General features: G+C 35.5%; 1 protein-coding gene across 1 annotated transcript in view; it reads left to right on the top strand.

Moving 5' to 3' along the window:
* Nucleotides 1–23248, top strand: part of DCHS2 (dachsous cadherin-related 2) — a 329685-nt gene that overhangs the window by 235972 nt on the left and 70465 nt on the right. Inside the window, exons 4-9 of the mRNA XM_051963913.1 lie at nt 8072–8308; nt 8947–9963; nt 12269–12456; nt 14209–14308; nt 18641–18798; nt 19924–20764. Coding sequence (XP_051819873.1) covers nt 8072–8308; nt 8947–9963; nt 12269–12456; nt 14209–14308; nt 18641–18798; nt 19924–20764 — 2541 coding nt within the window. The remainder of the gene's footprint in view (nt 1–8071; nt 8309–8946; nt 9964–12268; nt 12457–14208; nt 14309–18640; nt 18799–19923; nt 20765–23248) is intronic.

Here is a 23248-nt window from a genome sequence, read left to right as displayed (position 1 = left end):
TATAGATTTTCAATATAATCTGCATTTGGAGGGAATGGAAATCAAAATATGGTGGATGAAGAATATAGAAAATGGTGGCAAGATGCTAAAAAAGAGAATTTCATTCACTGGGATCCACATATAACTAACAGAATTGTAGAGGTGTCAGAGTTTTGATCAATAACTACAGTACTATTATTTTATAAGTGAGCAAACTGAGGTCCCATGATCATAAAGTAGGAAGCAACAGTTAAGGGTAATTTCTGATGAAGTAGAGGAGATATCAAATGTTTAAAAATCTTGAATCCAAGACCAATTTCAAGTGCCGTACTTTTCTATCGAATGATAGATTCAGAGCTGGAAAAGACCTTAGATCATCAGCTAGTGACATCTAACCATTTTGTTTTACAGAGAAGTCAAGTGGTTTACCTAACATCAATCAGATAGTCAAAGATAAAGCTGTGACTTAAAACCAAGTATGCTGATTCCAAACCCAGTATATTTTCCACTATACTCCAACATGTCATTCTATTTTATGTTTTTGTTGATATCAGTGTTTATAATGAGGGAAAAAAGGCATTTTTTTATTGGGAGTTTGTGTGGAATTAGAACTGGAAAGAAAGCCAAATGTAGACCCTGGCATCTGAACTGAGTTTGTTTGAATCTTTTAAAGCCCCAAATCATGAGAATTTTATAATAGTGTCTTAAATTCCACAAGACTGAAGTCAAAAAAAAAGGGAACTGATGTAGGATGGACATCGGAAGATTTCATGGGAGAGTAGGGGAGCTTTTTAAAGGCTTGGGAAATTTGTCCTCAAAGTGAGAGACATCTTGTCTAGAAAAAAGCTGTCATTGTGAGTCATTTTTTTTTTTTTTTTACTGAATGTTCTAGAGAATTACACTGAAGCTCTTAATATTCCAGTTGTAAGCAAGAACTCATTTGCTTCTACGTATTTTACTAAAAAGAAATTATCATTGGACTTTAATTATACACAGTTCAATGGAACTATGCTACAAACAGAGCTGTCTCATTCTCTAATTTTCCCAATTATAGGCTGGTCTTTTAGACACTGTGAAAGAGACAGAGTTTGTCTCTCCTCTTCCCCCTCAACTTCTTCTCTGACTCCCCCCTCCAAAAATGGGGTCCACATAAGCAATTGTTCAACATCAACACACCAACTATATTTAGGATCATAGGATTATTGATTTAAAAACAAAAAAAAAAAAAGGAATTGAAAAGTCATCTAATCCAGTCCTTTCATTTTACATGAAAGGAAACTGAGGTTTGAGGAGATGATTGAGTAAATTGCCAAGAGAGTAAATGGCAGAAACAAAGCTCTGAACCTAGATTCTCCAACTCTGGAGTGATCACTCGTGGGGTGATGCTTGCTTTAGGTGCAGTGAGTCCCTAGGTCTCTACCCCAGCTGGTTCATAGAAGGGTCACAGATTACAGACAAATATGGGCCTGTGATCGGAGCAATCTACCCAGCAAAGATGGCTTTTAAACACTGAAATAAGTGACCTTCATATAAGGTCACAGATAGAACTTTGGATTGCCCCAGTCACCTGTCTCAAGCACTGCAAAATATTTTATTGCAATATAATTGCTATCATAGATCATTTTAAGACAAATAGTGTTATTGCAATCCATTTGACAAAGATTGATCATTTCTGAATAGATAAGTTTCTAGAACCCACAAGATGGGTGGAGGGGACTTGAATACATATACACAATATCATACATATATAATGTGTTTATATTTGTATGTATATAGTTATATATAACATATGCACATATAGACATACAGACACAAATATATACATATATGTGTGTATATAAATAAAAATGCTTAGGGAATATATGTGTATGTGTGTATATATATTCTTTTCAGATAGGAATCTGATAGGAGTGACTATACATTTATATCTATTTATCTGTACATATATACATATACATATAATTCCTAGGTGTCTTTATTTGCCTTTAAGGTACCTGTCCTGATACTACTTGCCCATTTTTCTCATGCTAATCTTTTGCCTCTTTGGATTTTTTTAATGTAGCCTCAATGAAGTCCTATTCAGATTTTTAAACATTTGATATCTCCTCTACTTCATCAGAAATGATCCTTAGGAGCTTACACTCTACTATGTGAAAAATAGATGGGAATTAGTTATGAAACTCAAATATATTAATGACTTAGAAAGACTGTAATTTTTTTTTTCATTATCCAGGTTCTCTCACTATTAAACTAATTATAGACAAAGTTGAGTTAACAAATTGCCCCATACCCCCTCAATAAAAATAACAAAAACAACCAAAAAACCCACTACCACCACCAACAAAAATGTCCATTTTTTTTTCCTGGAAGACCTTAAGGACTCTTAAGGAATTAAAACAAAGTTGAATACAAGAAATCTGTTTCTGAATCTTGCTACTCTTGCCTGTAAGATGTGTGGCATTTGGGTGTGTCTCCAGTGCCTCACTTCTTTAAGAAATGGGGATAACAGTATTTCCAATTATATAAGGAATGTATTTTGTTAACTTTAAAACACTATAGAAATAACAACTCTCCCTTGCATCATTCAGCAGAGAGCCATCACACTTACCATGATATTTCCTCCTAAATTTTACCTCTGATTTTTTTTCCCCAATAGGAATTGGAATAGTAGTTACAGTGTTAAGTTGGGTTCAAGAAAACCACAGTTTAATTCTACCCTACCCCCCCCCCCCCCCCCCCCGTCTGTACACTATGTGATCCTGGACAAAATCTTTAATGTTACTTGACCTCTATTTGCCAATCTTTGAAATGTGGATAATAAGAATACCTATCCCACAAGAAATAGGAAGGTACCTCAGAGGCCATGAAATTCAATCTCTTTAATTTACAAAGGAAAAAGTCGAGTCTCAGGGAGCTTTTGTGGCTCTCCTAAGATCACACAAGTAGGAAGTACTCATGCAGGCTTCGATCTTCTCACCCTAGGGCCAGTGTTCTTTCCACTGTACCATGCTATATCCCCTTTCATCAGCTCAAAGTCTCATGCCTTCCACTAACTGTAATGCCTCATTTTTGCTGTATTCATCTACCATCCCACCTTGCCCTGCTCTTTGAAACATATTCACATTTAAATACAAAATTTAAAGTACAGTATATTTCCAGAGACTAAACATTAGTAAAAGTATAGCTTCTCTTTTGAAATACAATATAGTTTATCGTCCTCCACCTACTGAAACAAAAGTCTTTAATTAGATATTTCAGGTTTTTCCAAGCCTTGTGCCAGACACACAAAAAAGGCTTTGTTGATCTTAGGCATTTTCCAGCCCTCTTCTGCTTGCCACCAGTGGAACAAAGCCATTCCATGACAAAGAAAAGAGAATTTGCAAATGAAGTCCTTTCCCTAGTAATAATGATTAACTTGTGTGGAGTTTGGTGGCAAATTGATCTGGTGAGAGAATAGTCATCCAGAAACAACACTTCTCTGTGCCAAAATAGAGCACTTTACAAACCTTAATGAATATCCCCCACCCCTGAGGTTGTAACCTCCCCCAACATTTCACAGATGAGAGAGTAAGTAAAAGTGACCAACTTGGAGCCCACACAGCAAGTTGGTCAGAGGGGGTTTCTACCCCTGTAAAAAAAAAAAAAAAGGTTTGGCTAGAATTTGGCAAATGAGATTAACAAGGTTCTTGTTTATTCCAAATTGACCTGCCCTTCTTTAGAGAACCTTTTTTTTTTTTTGGCTGGGGAGCTTACATACTGAGGATGTCTTTCCTTGGTTTGGGGGTTGTCAGAAGTTTGGCTTCAACTTCTGAGCTTTTTGTGAAAGGAGAGATGGGTCTATTGGGTAACACATGTGGCCTTCTCAAGCAACACCTAGAGAAATTCAGAGAAGGGAGGGATGTGCCCAGTGTTGTCAAATTCTTTATATGCTATCATTGGTTGAGAGAAATTTGAAAAACTTCCCCCCTCCTTCTATTATCAAAGCACTTTCCTTTTGGCAAGCAAGGGCTCTCTTTCCTGCATGAGTCCTCCTTGGAGTGTTTAAACTAATAGGTTCTACCTGCTAACTTTTCTCTTGGTAATGTGAACCATCACCCCCAGAATGGTGTGAGAACTGGAACATGGCCAGCCTTGGCTCTTTGTTGCTCTATTCCCTCTAGCCAAATCATGGAAGACTCTTACCTTAGTGATAAAACATTTTGATTAGGAAGGTTAACTTTTGTGGGGTGGTGAATATAAGCTGATTTTGACCAACAGCTTGCACTATTTTTAACTGATAGCCTAGGATACTCCATGTATTTGATTGAAACTTTTTGGCCAAACCTTACCAATGATTCATTTTTCTAAGGCTATTGAATGCTTAGAGCATTATTCATGGTGTTTCCCAAAGGTTTAATCTACTATTATTTATTTTGTCATTGTTCTGCAACTTAGTTTTATTTGTTTATTTTTTAATTTACTTATCTGTTATTTCTTTCACATGTCTATAGATAGAATTAAGTTCATAGAGTTTGAGCTAGAAATGAGTTTAGAAGTCATAAAGTTCATGTATTCATTTTTCAGATGAGGAAACTGAGGCTAAAAAGGAAACAGGAGTGCAAGGATTTGAACTTGAAATCTTTGCCTTGGGAGCTAGTGTTTTTCCTATTATTCCCTCTTTCACCTTTTTTGTCCCCCTTGATGAAGTCAACTTGGAATGTTTATCCCAGCTTTGCAAGTTCTTGTGCTAGAACAGGACTCCTAAGGAGCTTTGTTTGCTTATTGTTACACTCTTCATTGATATTCATTACTAAAGCTTTTAAACATAGCATGAATTCTATTTTTAGAGAGGTGTCTCTTGCAATTACTTTTAAAGCTGAAAATCAAAAGGGCTAATCTAAACCTTCTTTGGCTGGTATGTGTTCTTGCTTCCTATACAGCTGAAGGTAAGGAGGCCTGCTATGCTATGCTTTGTCCCTTGCTGGTTTTGTCCATACCACTAACATTTTAAGGAAGGAATTCTAGGTTTCTAAAAAAAAAAATCATTATTTCTGTCTTCGTTGCTTATTCGTATGACTTTAGCAAATGTGTCTTTAATACATTCAGTATATTGTGGAGAAAGCTTTTCAGAGGAGATCAATGAGAGTGTAGTATAGTTACTTTCGCAAACATATTTTTTGAAAACTATCCACAGTGTGCTTTTTACTGGAAAGCCTTTAATATTCCTCATTACCTATATAATATTAAATATTCCTGACTACTTAGCCAGGAAATCCAAGGTCATCTCTAGTCTAGCCTTAATGTACCTTTTCAGGCATATCTTCCTAAATTAGGAGTTCTTAATTTTTTTACATCGTGCATAATTAAGAACCAGTTTGACTGACCATATATAGTGAAAATAAAGATGTATTTTTTCCCCATCCAAGTTCATGCATTTTCTGAAATTTATCCACAGACTCCCCAAGGTCTGTGGACCCCAGGCAGAGATAAGCTGATAAATATTTAACAACTGATTCTCTGTGTCACAGCTAGAATTAGGTTTCCTGGATCCTTGCCTTTATTCCTTGTTTTATGAGGCAATTCAGAGAATATCCTCTTTTCAGTGGTCTAGACTAGTGGTGTCAAAGTCAAATACAAATAGGGGGCCACTAAAATGTACATAAAGTTCCCTGCAGGTCACATATTAACTTTAAAAACCACAAGTCTTCCTTCCTTCCTTCCTTCCTTCCTTCCTTCCTTCCTTCCTTCTTTTCTTCCTTCCTTCCTTCCTTCCTTCCTTCCTTCCTTCCTTCCTTCCTTCCTTCCTTCCTTCCTTCCTTCTTCCCTCTTTCCCTTCTTTCTCTCTCTCTCTCTCTTTCCCTCTCTCTCTCTCTTCCCCCCCCCCTCTCTCTCTCTTTCTCTTGTGTTTCTTCTTTCTTTTTCTATCTTTCATTCATTCTTTTTTTTTTTTTTCTATCTAGCTATCTTCTTTCTCTCTCTCTTGCTTGCCTTACAGGTTATGGGACAGTCTCCTATTGGTCTTATATTCTCTTTTTGTCTAAAACGCTATGTAAAGTTTGAGCCCCACATGATTTGGGGGACCTGAGAATGGAGCTTACAAATTGCTGCATATCCAAGAAACTAACCCGCCCATTGACTTGGAGACAGTGCGTGGGAAAGGTGCTCACCCTGTTGATTCCTGTGCTCTCATGACTGCCCTTCCTGGGTGACAGCATCAATCTTCAGAAACATCTCTCTTCCCTTTTGTCTTGCATGTATGTTTCTTCTTTTCCCCTCTGAATTATGATATTTTTAAGGGAAAAAATTACTCTTTTTTTAAGTATAAGAATAAATGTAGTATATAGTGAATAGAACATTGGGCATACAGTCAGGAAGATTTGAATTCAAATTCTATCTTTGAGACTTACTACCCGTGTAATCTTTGGTAAATTCCTTGACTTCTCTGAAACTCAGTTTACTCATCTATAAAATGAGGGCATTATACTTGATGATCTTGAAGGGTCAGTTCAAAATGTTGTGAATTGAACATAGTAGTCACACTCCTTTTATATGTATTTGACAGTTATAAAAGAGATTATATTTTTGTCCTCAAAGAATTTCAAGGAATAGACAACAGTTAAAGACAAAAGAGATACTCCCCCACTTCTCCCAAAACTCTATTCTACACTGTTGTTATTTTATATTACAATTCTGGACAAGACATTGCTTCAAGATTAACATGGATGTATCAAGTAGCCAATATATTCAGCCCTTGGTGAGAAGAACAAGGATTGACCCGGCAGATGGACAGTATTAACATGATATTGAATAGAATAGAATAGGCATTACAGCATGATACCTGCCTTTAAAGAACCTATAGTTTATTGGGGGTAGTGAAAAGAAAACTGAAATAACCCTGGAACAATAAAGTGCATGCATGAGTGGGTAGTGTTCAGTTTGAAAGCCAATTGTGAATTGGTGTGGATAGAAAAGCCTTCATTAAAGAAGTGGGGCTTGATTGAATTTGAAAAATTTTAGGAGAATTTGACTCATCAGAGGGAAGGATGACAGCAGGCAGGGGAAGGGACTAGTGGGAGAGAACGACAGAGGCATCCTGCTCCCCTCACAAATGGTTCTTTCTTTATCATGTCCACACTATTACTCCAGTAATTTGTGAAGTCACTGATGCTTCCAGTGGCACAATTTGTGATCACAGGCTCACAAGAACATGGCACTAAATCTGAAAGGTCATTCAGGGTCTATCAAGGCCAACTTACTCATTTTTAAATTGAGGAAATATACACACAATATAAATGTATGCATGTATATATAAATATGTTATATATACACATATGTTTATTACTACAACAACACATGAAATTAGGAACTTCATTTTAATCTCTTTGGGGTTACACTTGGAAGTGCTATGGGTCACATTCAGCTCTGTAGTCTACGTTTGATCCATCTTGCTTGCAGTTGTTAGTCTTTCATTCTTGAGGAGGACCAATGGCATCAGGAGAATGATGTCTTGTATTGCCAGTGAATTGGGTTGAAATAAGACCAGGCCATTCAAAATCATTAGCCTTGGGGCAGCTAGGTGGTGTTGTGGATAAGGTACCAGCCCCGAAATCAGGAGGACCTGAGTTTAAATTTGATCTCAGACACTTAACACTTTTTAGCTGTGTGGTCCTAGGAAAGTTACTTAACCCCAATTGCCTCAGGGGAAAAAAAAAAAAACCCTGAAAATTCAAAATCATCAGCCTCACTCCTCCAGGTCATCAGATTGCAGTGGCAAGACAAAGATCAAGATGGCTGACAATGGCCCTAGACGCAGTGGGAAACCTCCCCTTTTGCTTAGAACACTCCTGAACGGTCTTTTCTACTGACCATCTTCCTATAGTCAATAGATGGAAAAGGTTAGACTGCAACAAAGTGTTTCAGTCTACATCCCTTGAGAGAGTTATGGCTTGTTCAAAGATGCCTAATTTCTAGATACCTCTCCCCAGCTCCCCCCCCCCTTTCAGTTGGCATCTGTTGATTATATTGCAAAGATCAGATTCTTCTATGGTACTCTTCAGATAGTCACTACAATGATTGTTTAAGGTTAATTGATTCTCATTTTTGTTTCCCTTAGGGATTATTTATTTAATATCAACTCTTAGTCACTTGGAGTCTACTAGTGTGTTTTTGACTGTCTCTGCCCGAGATGGTGGTGGGCTCACATCTGTAACTAATGCAGATGTTACCATCCACATCCTCCAGACCGCTCTGGCACCTGCAATTTTTGAAAGATCCAAATATGTCTTCTCCATTCATGAAGACATGCCTGAAGACAGCCCTGTTGGAACTGTGAAAGCAAGAGAGCCTTTGAGTAAGTGGTCATTTCTCCAATTGCAGTTAGGGGTTTTCTGTTTGGCCTTGCATTTTAAAGTGATGAGACAATTCTTATTTTCTTTCCTGACTTATTTCCCTATTTCCCTGACTTACTAAATACAATTTCCCAAAAGGGAACTAAAAAATAAGTAATTAAGCTTCCACTTTAAAAAAAATTATTTCATTTCTTCCTGTTTTCTACTTGTAAAAAATGAACATTTTTATCCATCTGTAAATAGAAGAAGAGAATTATATAAATGAAATTGTTTGGAGTTTTTGTAATTAGAAAGAACCAGAGATCTTCTGAATATTCATCCCTTTTGTCTAATGTAAGAAAAATGAAAGATTAAAAAGAGAACACTGGTTTGGTCTTTGATTATTCATCATATGTTTGAGGGAAAAACCAAACATTCCCTGAATGACCCAACTGTGTTCAGTTTTATATGGTAAACAGGAGATGTGGCAAGACTCCAAGGCCATGAGCAAGAAAATATTAAGAGTTTAGGAAGGAGTAACAGATTGCATTATATTCTTCACAGATGTCATATAGAATAGCAGTCAAATCTTTCTACTTATCAGAAATATTGTTTTAATTTTATTGCTTGCACTGATTGCTTTTCCTCTCCTTTCCCTCAGATTCCTTGGAGACTGTATCTTATAGAATTTCTTCTGGGGATCCCTATGGGAGTTTCACTATTGATTCTAAGTTTGGTGTCATTCGTACCCAGAAGCAGCTGGATCATGAAACACAGCCCAGAGTTATCCTCACTATCCAGTCACAATTGGGAAGCTCTCCTGTTTATAGTAGCACCCAAGTCAACATCACTGTAATTGATGTCAATGACAACCCTCCCATTTTTCACACATCTTCTGATGAGGTGAAGTTATTACAGAGTACACTGCCTGGCACAGCTTTATATATTGCTCATGCAGAAGATAAAGACAGTGGACAGAATGGATTTGTCCAATATGCTATTGAAAATCAGAGGTCAAGCATCTTCACCATTGATTCGGATACTGGTATCATATACCTTAGTGGAACCGTTGGGCAAGAAATGCATCAGGATTGGACTCTGTACATCAGGGCTAAGGACCTAGGAGTTCCCCCCTTAACATCTCTGTTGACTTTGACAGTGACTGTTGAAAAACCAGACTTGACACCTCCTTTGGCTTTTGAACACTTAGTCTATCAGGTAGAGATAAGTGAATTCCTTCTACCAACAACTCAGATACTTCAAGTTCAGGCTTTCTTATTAGAGCCACATCATAAGACGTCCCATATTGAGTACTCACTGGAACTCAGCACAGATTCTGTTGCATTTGGCATTGATGCTTCTACAGGTTGGATTTCTTTGCGGAAACAGTTAAACTATGAAGCATCTCAAATATACCATTTCAAAGCATTTGCCTGGAGCCTGGAAGACAGGTTGAGGCAAAATGTGAGTACAGCTATAACGGTTCATGTTCTAGATGAAAATGATAATTGTCCAGCCTTTTTGCATGATGTCCTTTTTTTGCAAGTTGAAGAGAATCCTACACCTCAAGGGGTAATAGGAAAAGTTGTAGCGACTGACAGAGATTCTGGAAAAAATGGACAGTTGTCATATTTCCTCTTGTCTGATGGAAAATTCTTCAAGATAAATCCCAACACAGGTAGGATTTTGTTGCCTTGCTTCTTTTCTCTTAATAAGTGTCATATCTTTTGGCAAGTTCCTTATGGGTAAGAATTGTTTCACTTTTTGTATTTGTAGTCTTATTTCCTAGTGTGGTGCCTGGTACACAGAAAAAAAGGTTGAATAATGTCTTTTGATTGCTTGATCGATTAGATAGAGCATCATATATACACATATGATTATAGCAGGGGGCCAGAAAGCAACATACATTGTTCCACTATTGTGTGAATTTAAGAAGTCAGAATTGAATGGCACTTTAGCAATTATGCTGTCTAAACTGGGAACACTCAATTGTACTTCACAGCCAAAGATTACAACACTATTATTCACACAGGCTTTCCAGTTTATGTGGATAGTATTTGATTCAAGTGGTGATAACATTTTTCACCTGAATTAGAGGCACAGACAGAAACCATTCTGGTGAGGTCTATGTACAGGTTCTGGAATTGTAAGTAGAGCTGCAAGGGATCTTACAGAGATTATCTTGTTTAACACACTCTATTCATAAGGAAATAGAAGCAAAAGGTAGTTAAGTGACTTACTTGAGGTTTTTTAATTTTTTGTCTGTGCTTTCCATCTCTCCTTCCCACTATTTCGTCTTCTTCTTTCAGTAAATCTTTTGCAAAATGTCAAAATTGTTATCCCCTACACATGATCCTCATCAGTGTCAAGCTTTCAGAAATAAATCCATTGACCAGATGTCAAATAATCCTAAGGATGGATGTCTCTATTTATCCCCTTTTAAGAAAACACACACACACACACACACACACACACACACACACACAAAACTCTTAAGTTATAGCCCTTAGTGGAAGGAGATTTCTGACCCTCCAAGATCCCTTCTCATGCCTTCCAGGATTCAAAGATCTTATTATTTAAAGTTATTTGTTCACAATTTGCCAAATGAAACACGTGTGACAATCCATGAAACCACATACATGTTTCATCTTGCAAATGATGAATTATGCACATTGTTTATGAACTCTGTATGAGAGTTGCATTTCTAAGCAGCTCCCAATACCATGTATCTTTATGCAGAGAAATTAAGTTGCCTTACATTGTATAACTGTATAAATAACTGCAGAACGGATTTCTAGACCTTTTATTCCAATATTTTTTAAAGATATAAATATGCCAGGTAGCATTATCTCTGTTAACTACTTTTCCTACAACTATAAAAAAGGTCCTTAATCTCCAGCATTGAGTGTATGCCAGCAAACCTTAATTTAGTTTAGTTTGACAAAGACAGTGAAAGGAAATTACTTTTAAAGGGAGGTTGAGTAAGGGTACATGACAGCATATAGCTGCTATCTTAGGCGTCATTCTTTAGCAGATACATTGGAACATAGCTCCAATATTAAAAAAAATTGTTCTAAGCTGTGGTGAAGAAAGCAGTGTAGACCAAGAACTAGTGTGAGTGAATTGGTGCAAAGATCAGTATTGATGAGCAGGGGAATAGGCACAAAATTGTGAATGAGAAGCACTTTTGTTGCTTAGTAGGTGAGGGTCAGAAGCTTGGGAGTCTAGGTCTGTGACCCAGATATAGAGTCAACTGTGAATGGGAGAAAAGAGAGGGAATGAATTTAGATGATAAGTTTGGTGAATGGTGGGTGGCAGGGTAATACCAACAGCAAAGACGGACGATAACAACAACAAAACAATTATATAGCATTGACTGTGTCCCAGGCTGGATGACAAGTTGGCACAGTGGATAAGAGGACAAAGAATGAATCATCCAATGACCACCTTGTTGGTGGAGCCTATCTGTATTCAACTGACAACACTGTGTATTGTCAGATCATTAAATTGGAACAGAGTTTTAAATACCAAAAAAAGTCATCATATAGTCAACAGTCAATTTATTAATGTGTTAGTTAATGGCAGTTATCAATGTGTTAATGTTATACATTTATAGGCAATTAGGTAGTTAAGTGGATTAGTTTAAATCCAATCTAAGACATTTAATAGCAATGTGGCTCTGAGCAAGTCATTTAACCTTTTTGTTTCCTTTTCTTCATCTGTAAAATGGGAATAATAATTATTGTACCTATTTCCCTGGGTTGTTATGAGGATAAAAAATAAGATGTTTGTAAAGTTCTTAGCTCATTATCTGATACATAGTAGGTGCTATACAAACTAATTATTCATACTATTGTTAATTATTGTATATGGTATTTTATAGATTATAGTTAATTCTATAAGGTTTTTGAATATTGATATTTAATCTAAAATTTCTGATATTCATTATCTTGATCTGTTTTATTTTATCCTATATCCTTTAGGTGAAATTATAAATTGGATGGCATTAGACCGGGAGCAGCAAGTACACCATCAGTTGACGGTTCTAGTGACTGATCATGGTTCCCCACCACGAAATGCCACCATGATAACTTATATCTCAGTTAAAGACCTCAATGATAACAAACCTTATTTTCCCCAATTTCTTTCTGGAAAAGAACTCAAAATTAAGGTTTGTAGAGCCAAGTGATTTTAAATGAATCTGTTTATAGTGGGGAAAGTTCCCTTTTCTATGGGTGTGGCCTTGGACAAGCTATTATTTTCATCCTTTTCAGACTTGTTTTCTCAGCTATAAGATGATGAAATTGCATTTAGAGGATATTGAAGGTCTCTGGAGCTCTAGAGCTTTACTGAGATTCCATTTTTCCCACCCACATAAGAGTATGCACCATTTGTTTTGAGCACCATCTTGTGGTAAAAAATTTGAATTTTTCCAATAGTATCTCAGTGAACAGTTTATTTCATCTACAAGTAATCATTGAACCAGATCTTTGCATTTTTTCTCTGCAAAATAAATCCTAATTGTGTATTTTTACCATTTCGAGGCTATTAAAGGTGGTTTTCTTATCATCACAAAATACTGACTTTTAATTAGAAACATCACTTTATGACAAAAAAAAAATACTGTCCCTGTTCAGAGAGAGAAAAGTGATGAACTCTCAGTGCAAATTCAATTATGATTTTTTCACTTTCTTTATTTTTCTTACTGTTTTTGGAAATATAGCTAAAGTGGAAATAAGTTTTGCAATATTTCACATTTATAACTGATATATTACTGTGGCTGGCAGATGGAATGGGAGAGGGAAAATTTAGAATTCAAAATTTAAAAGAAAAAGAATGTTAAAAATAAATAATATTGAAATGTTGAAAGATAAAAAGATCGATAGATAAATAGATCATCTTAGCAACCATTCAGGAATTTGAACTGCTCCCTGGAGATATGGAAGCTTTGTGTTGATCTCCCTGTGCCCACTAATCCAGTATCTTGCTTCGTTTATCCCACTTCACTTCTTCTCCCCCCTCCCACCCTACCTCCATGTTGCACCCAAAGCTAACTAGATCTCTCAAGAATCATCTCATGCTAACAAATCTTAACATAGTGCTTTAAGATTGACCTAGTCATTCTGTTTTTATTACTAAATAGACCCCCAAATGTGTTATTTCTGTCACTTCATTGGGTCTGTATCCACTTTATTACTTCACCTGGATGAATCCTGACTTCCTCACACGAAACACTTATATTTGTTAAGGAAATTATATCTCTGAGCTAGCTGTTTAAGTTAGGGACCATACAAATACCCTAAAACTCATTATATTTGTACCCTCTGGGTCAGTGAAATAGTGTCCAGATTTGTGCATGGATTATAGAAATGTGGAAACATGAAATCTGTCTAAATGGCTAGGAGATTCAAGACAAGCTGCCCATGTTTGAGGAGGCACATTCTTTGTCCTTGCAGTAAGGTTTTGCATTTTTCTTCAGTGCGATTGTCCATGACAACCCCTTCGTGTATAACCTTTATGGGCAAACATATGTACCACTTTTTTGTGTGTGTGTGCCTTGACAAGAAAGGCTTAGCTGTAAAAGGATCTATAATGAGAAGGTGCCGGAATCCCCAAAGGAAATTCAGAATCTCAGTGTTTTCAATTTCCTTGATTTCCGTCTTTTAAAGAATTACTAGAATCTGTCAAATACCCTATAGGGCAGTTGGTTTGTCTTTAAATGGAGCTCTTTAAAATGTGCAGTTTGGCATATTTCCATGGCCTCTACCCAGATAGCTTTACAGAGAGTAAAACAGAATTCATGTCAATTTCAAAAGTAAAATGAGAAGAATTAAACAGATGATATTCTCTCATTTAAAGGTTTAAATACATTTTATTTTTAATTATAAAGAAAACACTTGTAAGCCATTTGTTTTTATGGCAGATCCTGGAAGGTCAGACTGCAGATATGTTGGTTACCACGGTATTTGCAAAAGATCTTGATTCAGGAAATAATGGAGAAATTTTATATTCATTATCTTCAGGTAAGATTTTATGATTGCTATGGAGAGATTACATAAAGTTTTTAGGAATATTTGAAGACTGACCATTTTTCTAATTTGTTTGCAAGTTATTGGGGATGGGGGTGAAAGTAAAGGAATAGGAAGAAAGGAGAGAAGGGAAAAAAGAGAAGGAAAGAGAAGGGAAAAGAAGAGAAAAAAAGAAAAGAGAAGAGGTAAACATTTAAAATTTAAATTATTATCTTGCTATTTCAATTTGGTTACGATTCCCTCAGTCTAAAATGGTTCCTAAATACCTCAGAAAATGATCACCTTAACTATGATGAGTGTGATTTTAGAAATGGAGTCTTTAGCTTTTTTGTGTCATGGACCCATTTGGCAGATTGGTAAGATCTATGGATTCCTTTTTAGGATAATGTTTTTAAATGTGTAAGATAAAATTGATAGCATTATAAAAGAAAGTAAATTCACTGAAATATAGTTATTTTTAGAAAGTTAATGGATCAGAGGTTAAAAAACTCTCTTCTAGAATATCTTAACCAACATACTCAGAATCTCTTCATTCTGCTTAAACTGGTGGAGCTAATGAGAGGGACAGCCTTAATAATTTTTCCTAGTCTTCCTAGTCAGTTAGAACACCTTGCTGTATTCTTCGACTGCCTTGTGTCCCATACTGCCTTATGGTGAAGCTGGAAGAAGAAACAGTTATATAATATTATGATCATATTTTAATATAATCAACATTATGGATTAAGCCCTTTCTAGAGTGTCCTCCTCTCCCATTTGTTTTCTGTTTTAAAACTCTTTATAGTGCTCCTCTTTTAAAATTGATTAGTTCTGGTTCTTACCTTTCTCCTGATCAATAGATTAGTTAAATATTTGAAAAACAAAATTTGCATTAAGTTGTATCCATAACAATTCTCTCAGCTCAATTAGTCTTTAGATGTCTATTGCCTTCTCTCATGAAATCCTTGCCCCATTTCAAATGCTTTAAAGATACTGACTGTACTGGACTTTATGGGCAATTTGAAGAATTTTCAATGATAAGTTGACTGAATATGATTTTCACCTTAATTTAAAACTTCATTCCTTTATACAGTTTAACTTTGCTGTAGTTAATAATGTTTGTACTTATTTGAAATGACCTTAATTTTGAAACCATATGGAAAAAAGGAAGGAGTTTGAAACTTTGGTGGAAAAAAATGATAGTGTGCCTTTTATGTCAAAACAAAAACCTTCCAACTTTAATAAATCATTGTAATACTTTAAAGTAAGGATTACATTTTTCTCAGTACATATTATTATGGTATAAGTAGAAAGCACATTTAACTTACTGGGAATTTTAAAGGGAACATATAACTCTATTGAACATCATACCTAAATGTAACTATATCTATATACATACCCCTAACTCTATCTATCTATGTATACACACACATGAAATGGGTCAAATCTTGGATATATTGCTTGAGCCACAACTTCCTCATTAAGTGATGCAATTTGAAACTAAAAATTATTTTCCACAGACAATATTTGAGAGTTTATATGATTTTATCCTGGTAGCTCTTCCCAAAGAAGGGCTGAATGGTCAGTCCCTGGTCCCAACTTCCTACCTTTTCTCCTGACAGGAATCAAAGTTTCCTTTGGATAAAAGTAGGAAGATGGCAGGGGGTGGGGTGGGAGGAGGATGTGGGGTTCTCCCTAAACATATCTGTTCCCACCTTCCTGTGAGCATATATATATGTGTGTGTGTGTGTGTGTATGCACTTAAAATGAACATCGTTGTTACATTTTGTCTTCCTTATTAGACTGTTCTCATCTTTGAAGAAAGGAATCATGTTTTTACCTTTCTTTGTATTCTTAACACTTGTGTTAGGACAGTACCATGAAACATCATAAATGCTTGATTTTTTTTGTTCCAATTTTAGTTCTTAGTTGCTTTACTTGTGACCATGGTCATAGTTAGAGGTTAAATAAGAAAGAGAAATTTTCTTTTTTTATTTCTATTTTTTGAGAAATTGTGTATTTCCACATGCAAACAAGTAATCGCTTTTAAAAGCAATTTTTGACAAAGTTGCGTATAGTTTTAGGGGTTTTAGGACTAAATATATTAATAATAAACCTTGATTTGTTTTAAAAAATAGTGGGGCTTTGTTGGGGACAGGTGGGAGTGAAAGGAGGGGAATAGAGTAGTTGAATCCAGAGGTCATGACATTTGCTTTTTATTTTCTACCTTTTTATTTCATAGGATTTATGAGATTAATATTTTTCGTGCTTAATATTTTTAAAACCATTATGACTGACTTGGACAGCTTATAGTGTGATTAAAGGGAGATTGTGCAAGAAAACATAGCTAATGTTTCTAGTGCCACCTTCATTCTAAGTTTTCTCACTGGTTATTATTTTTTCTTAGCCATAGCTCACATTCATGGGCCATTCAGTTTATACTTGTGATTATTTACCTGCCATTGGCAAGGAAAGAATGAAAAATAAACTATCATAAAATAGAATTACTTCTCACTCTGAAAGGGGAAGAATGAAACTCTTATAATCCTTTCATGGAATTGGCTGCAGTTACTACTATACTGCTATGGGATATGCTGTATTTTGGTTTTGTGTGTTTGACTTCTAGGAGGGAATAATAAGATATCATTTAAGTTACAAATCTCTAGAATAATTAGTGGATTAAACCTACTTATATTCTTAGTCTCTCAATGATTGATGTATGTTAGGAAATATATGGTTCTTAGTACAGCTGTGCTTTTCAGAAGCAGAAGAAAAAATGTTTATTTTTATGGAAAGAACCAGTAGGATTATAGTTAATGGAATGGAATTTCTTCTACATTATCTAATTTTAAAGTGCTTCTGTAACCCATTTTCCACTTAACTCTAGATACACTCTGATTGGGGTTCAATGTGGGAATTTCAGTTCATTATAATTTATCTCATATGGCTTGAACCCCCACCCAGTTTCTTGGGAACTTCTAAAAGTTATCTGAATTCAGTTTGCATGCTTTTCTCATAGAGCAATCAGGAGTTAGTTATATATTACAATAATAAAACTATTTAATTGAGAAAAAATTACAAGACAGTAGAAAGATAACATATGATCTTAAATCCTATGTACATCTTAATACTTATTTCCAAATAAATGAACTTTCATCAGTGTTTCTCAATAGAAGAGAAACAGTTTCTCTGAGAGTCACCCAATGGAAGATCTCATTAACTCTCTTTCTTGCCTTGAAACTAGAATAAGGTTACTATCGCATTTATTACAGAGTTGTATACTTGAAGACTCCATCTGTTAGGGTCATGGTTCCAGTTTATCTCTCTGCTCTCGGACATAGTTTCTTTTTTAATCTTTGGCATTTCAGGAATATGCCAGGTCTTTTGCATTCTTGGATGCCACTATGACCATCTTATAACCCCCTCAATTTGATTCCGTTATGCTTCCCAGTAACCCAATGTTGATCTAAATAATAATCCTGATTGAGAGAGAAACTTGCAGTCACTAAAAGCCCTATACAATTTCCCTCAGGCACTTCAGACCACACTTCCCCTCCTATTTTATTTTGAATCTCTTTCATTCTTCATTAGCAATAAGAAACCAACTCTATGGTGGCCATCCAAATGCATATCAGTCTAGACAGTAGCTATTCTTTTCTATTAACTTCTTTTTCTGCAAATAAGACTGAATTATTAAATGATTTTAGACCTCCCTGAGTATTCTCTGCTGTATTCCAGGGCTTGATGCAACTAGCAGAAGTCCATATATAAACAAGAGCATCTGAAAGATCTCATCATCTATTGAGATTCCTCATCTATTTGTAATCTGTGCTGAAATCCTCCATGAAAAAGTTCTAAAGAAGAGATAGATGGATGGATGGATGGATGGATAGATAAAAAATAGCTAGTTAAATGGGTGGGTGGGTATGTATATACAAACATCTATGTATATATGTATGTATGTATGTATACATATTGCAGATAATTCAAATAGAAAACATTCCCACAAAGATGTAGACACAAATGTGTCTACAATTATTATCTTATTTCATTGACAAAAAGCATCACAAATAGAAGAAAAATATGAAAAAAAGCTACTAGTAATGGTATTAGTTATCTAGTATTTCTAATAGTTATCTAATACTAATCTTTTTCTGAGCTCTTTAGCATGTTCAAAATGCCAAATTTCAAGCAGGATTGTTTAAAAAAATGCATTTTGCTATGTTTTTGGTCTCTATTTGAAGCATCTTTTATGTTTAATTTTAGAAAAGAAAAGCACATTTGAGCAAATGTATCTCTTCTTTTGCACTTGTAAATTAACATTAGAGCCTTGATTCTGTTTTCATTTAGAAGAGAGTTCAGAGCACTTTAAGATTGATGCCAACAGTGGAGAAATAAGAACAACAACCCCACTATCATATAACCACAGGCCACATTACAGGATGACTGTAGTGGCAAGTGACCAAGGTATGCCTCCTCTTCAAGGACAGGCAGTCATTCACATTCAGGTGGGTTTCTCTTGTATCTGGCAATTATGCATGTTATAGATCTTTGGTCTTATTGCTCCTTGTCCCAGTGAGTAGAATGCACGTGCAGCAATTATTTGCCTTCTTTGAAGGGAGAGTTTCATTTATTACATTGACTGGTGCAGCTTCATATCAGTAGCAATGGTGAATTAGGTGAATTAGGAAGGATATAAATTGTTAAAGATAATTGTTGGAAAATCTCTGTCAAAAGATTTGTTATACATTTAAGAAACCTTCCCAGCTGTTTTTGTACCAAAAAAATGTCTCTTGGGTTACCTCTGAAAGTACACTTCCCATTCCCATGGACCAATGATGGATGAATTTCACAAAAACAGCGCCTACATAATAAATTCCATTGCCTGTTATTATTTTTTGAAGTTTTACAGAAGTTACTCTAGGACTTGCAATTTTGAATTTTACTTTAATCATGGTGAACAAATGAGCTGTGGGTAGTCTCCATAGAGGGGGAAAAAGAAAAAAATAAATAAAATCAACAAAAAGCAGAAAGAAAAAAAGGGAGGGAGAGTATGAATAAATAGATTCTTTTTGAGCATGCATGTAATTACCATTAATACAAATGCAAAAGGAGAATAAGTCCCGGAGAGCTGTTTCCAAATCCAATTCATTATTGATTAGGGATGTGTGGGTTAGGAAAAACCCGTCTATCATCATTCCTCAAGTCTCTTGTTTCAGACAAACAAAAACACATGATACTTAAAATGTACACAGATGTTGTCATATATATATATTGGCCTCTGGCACTAAGGATAATTTTGGGTAACTTTAAAGAAGGCACTAGTCATCCCACATTCCCAGTGAAGAAATCACGAGACTCTAGCATAGTTTAAGCCTTGAATGATTTCACTAAACTCTCATTTCAGATGTTGGAACAAACCAAACAATTTAAGTAAGTTCTTCAGTGGCTTTACCTACTATATATTATGCATTCTTTGCTGTCTCCCCAGATGTAATATAAAAAAGAGCTGAGTTTCTCTGATGAGTACACAAAAAAATGAATCACGCTCTAAATTAGTGTTGAAATGGAACAATGAAAACCTAAAAACAAAACCCTAGCAAATTAGCAAATTTTCTATATTTTTGTTTCAGGTGATTCCACTCTCCAAAGAAAGGCCATCAGTTTCTCGTTATATTCAACATTTGGTTATACCAGAAAACTTTAAGCCTGCAAAAGTAATGAGCCTGATAAAGTCTCCTGATTATCTACAGCAGCATAATGGAAAGCTACAGTTAAGTATAATTGAAGAAGACAAGGATATCCATTTTGCAATTGATGGCTCAACAGGGGACTTATTTCTTTCCAGGGAACTTGACTATGAAATGACCTCTCACTATCTTCTCAGGGTGACTACAAAAGATAACAACCAAAATCCTCCTTTGAATAGCACCATCTTCCTTAGTATTGATGTGGAAGACCAGAATGATCATTCTCCTTCTTTTCAGGATGATTTCATAGTGATCAGCATAGAGGAGAATGTTTCTGTAGGTACCTTGGTCTACACATTTAATGCCAAAGATGGAGATGGCAGTTTTCTAAATAGCAAAGTACAGTATTTCATTGAAACTAACAGTCCTGGTGAAAATCCTTTTCTTATTCACCCCTCATATGGCACATTGGTCACTGCATCCCCATTGGATAGGGAAACCATTCAGTCCTTTGTCTTGACAGTGACAGCATCAGATCAAGCTGTGAATGTAACAGACCGGAGATTGAGAACCATGACGGCCAAGGTTGTCATTTTAGATGTTAATGACCACAGTCCTAGCTTTGTGTCCTCTGCTGTTGCCTATGTCTCAGAAGATGAAGAAATAGGCTCCCTGGTGCATCATATTGTTGCTAAGGACCCAGATGAAGGAAGGAATGGAAGAATCACATATCATATTATTTCAGGAAATGAAAACAAAACCTTCATGTTGGATGAGATATCAGGTAGGGGGGTGTTAACTTTAATTTTAATCTTTGTTTAACCAAATAAATTCATACTTTTAAACTTCTTTCATGTTTTTTATGGCATTGTAGTTTTCCAGATTTGGTAGCTACAATTCAAAACAATGATTATCATTTGTATTTCATTCTCCTTACTGCTTGACTTAGATGTACAATAGACCCAAACTTACATATGTATGGACGACAGCTTTTGTAGAAAGATACTAATGACTACTTTGAGTTACCAAAGCTGACTAATAAATAAAAGAGGAGAAAGGCAGTAGGGAGGGAGGGAGAGAGAGTGGGATGGCAAGAGGAAGAGAGAGACAGAGAAAGAGAGAAAGAGACAAACATAGAGAGACAGAGACAAAGAGACAAAGGCAGAGAAATAAAGAGACAGAGACACAGAGACACAGAGACAGAGAGAGAACAAGATGGGGAGGAAGGATGAACAGTGTTCTTTTTGGTGTAGTAAATTCTTCTGATAAAACTTGTGAAACCTACGGGTCCCTTCTCAGAATATTTTTAAATATATAAAATAAAATATATATGACTAAAAAGGAAAGCAATTATATTGACATAATTATAAAAAACTTTTTTAAGTTCATGGACTCCAGGTTAACAACCCTTTACAAAGATAAAGGAAAAATATTTTCAAATAGGTGAGGCTTTCCCTTGCCTCTTGTTTATATCTGCACAGGTGGATATGGTGATTTTAAATTAATCAAGCTATGAACTTGAATCACTCATGGTCAATTGATATATTAATGGAGAAAATTTATTTCAAGGCCATATGAAAGTATTTTGGTATTCCTAGCATCCATAGTTCCAGTGGTGAGAGTACTGTCTCTACCAACTCAGATTCTAATGTTCTATATCTTGAGAGATGGTATTTGAGAATTTTAGTGATTAAAATAATCACTGCTGATGAGTCTTTCCAAAATTAGACTGATTCTTAGAAGAACTAGCCTTGCAATCAGCCCCATGTTAATGATCCTGGAACTGATTTAGGTATGAAGACATTACTGTTCATATCCACTTACGAGTCAATCAATCCATAGGCATTTATCAATCATTTGCCATTGATTGTATTCAGCACTGATGGCACAAAGAAAAGCCAAAAAAATATGGTTCTTGTCCTTAAGGAGGTTATTGTCTTATGGGGAAGCCACTATATAAGTAAACAGGTCCACACAAGATACCTACAGAGTAGATTTGCATTGTTTTGTTGTGCTAATAAGGAAGTGTTTGCCATAGTATCAGAAAATTAATGATAAGAGAAAAATAGCAGAAAGTGTTGCTTTCCACCCTCAAATTCATCTTTTTTCCTTGAAAATAGTGACAGTATACTATCTTCCAAATATTTTGAGTTCTTTTAATAAGAAATTCAATATATAGAGTTCTTTGTGATACTGAACCCCATATAACTTAGTTTCCAAGTAAAATGGAAAGCAATTAAATTGATATACTGCCCTAAATGTTGCAGGGAAAGTACCTATTTCAATCTTCTATTGATGAGTGGATTGACTGAAGTGGAAATAGATGTCTAGCATTTGGAATTCATGATCTCTCCATTGTTATATTATGCCATTGTGTGCTTACTAGTCCTACACATATGATTCTCTTTTGAGGGAATGTGGACCTTACTTAAACACCAAGACTGATAAAGAAAAAGGGAAAATATAGACCACTGATCTCCTCTAGAACTGGGCATCCAAGTTGTTCCATTGATACCCACTTTGTTTCCTAGAATGGCTATGGCCAGTTTATTCAGGCTGTCAAAGAAAGAAAGATGGATAGATTTAAACAGATAAGTGTCCCAGCAAAAGGTATCATGGATCTTTGACTGTAGCGATGCTTTTTCAATTGCTTAGGCATTTTTCTGGTACATAAAATGATAATTGCCAAATACATTCATGTGTGAAAGGTTTATCTCTCTCTCAAGGTTCATATTTCTCATAAGCAGACTTCTAGCTAAAGGGTTTTCAATGGTTCCAGGCTATAAAATAGGAAAAGTACTCAAGAGGAATAATTATTCAAAGGTGGGTTTGTAGAAAGCTAAACCAGAAAACCTCCTCTTTAATTATTTGGAATAAAACTTCATAGAAGGTTGAATTGTTTATGGAGGAAAATACCACCCCTGAAGGAACATTTGATCCTGGGAATCAGGGTGCAGTTGTCCAAGTACAAATCTTTATCACACTTTCAACATATGGATAGTTAGAGAACAACAGTGGGCTAGAAGCTCAAGCATGTTTTATTCATGAAGTTTATTGTCTTCCTCATAAAGTCTTTGCTTTTTACTGTCAGTAAAAGAGGCAGTTAACAGATAGGCAGTACAAAGAGAACATAATTCTATAATGCAACACTGAGAATTTCAGAAGACCAGAGCCAGGCTCACATTCTCAATAACTAGCTTATTTAGGCAGGATATAAATTTGACCTGTAGTAATCCTGAGTATCATTTGAGATACTGATTTAAATCAC

Source organism: Antechinus flavipes, chromosome 6, assembly GCF_016432865.1.
Source record: "Antechinus flavipes isolate AdamAnt ecotype Samford, QLD, Australia chromosome 6, AdamAnt_v2, whole genome shotgun sequence".
NCBI classification, from domain to species: domain Eukaryota; kingdom Metazoa; phylum Chordata; class Mammalia; order Dasyuromorphia; family Dasyuridae; genus Antechinus; species Antechinus flavipes.
This window is presented reverse-complemented; position numbering and strand designations above follow the sequence as displayed.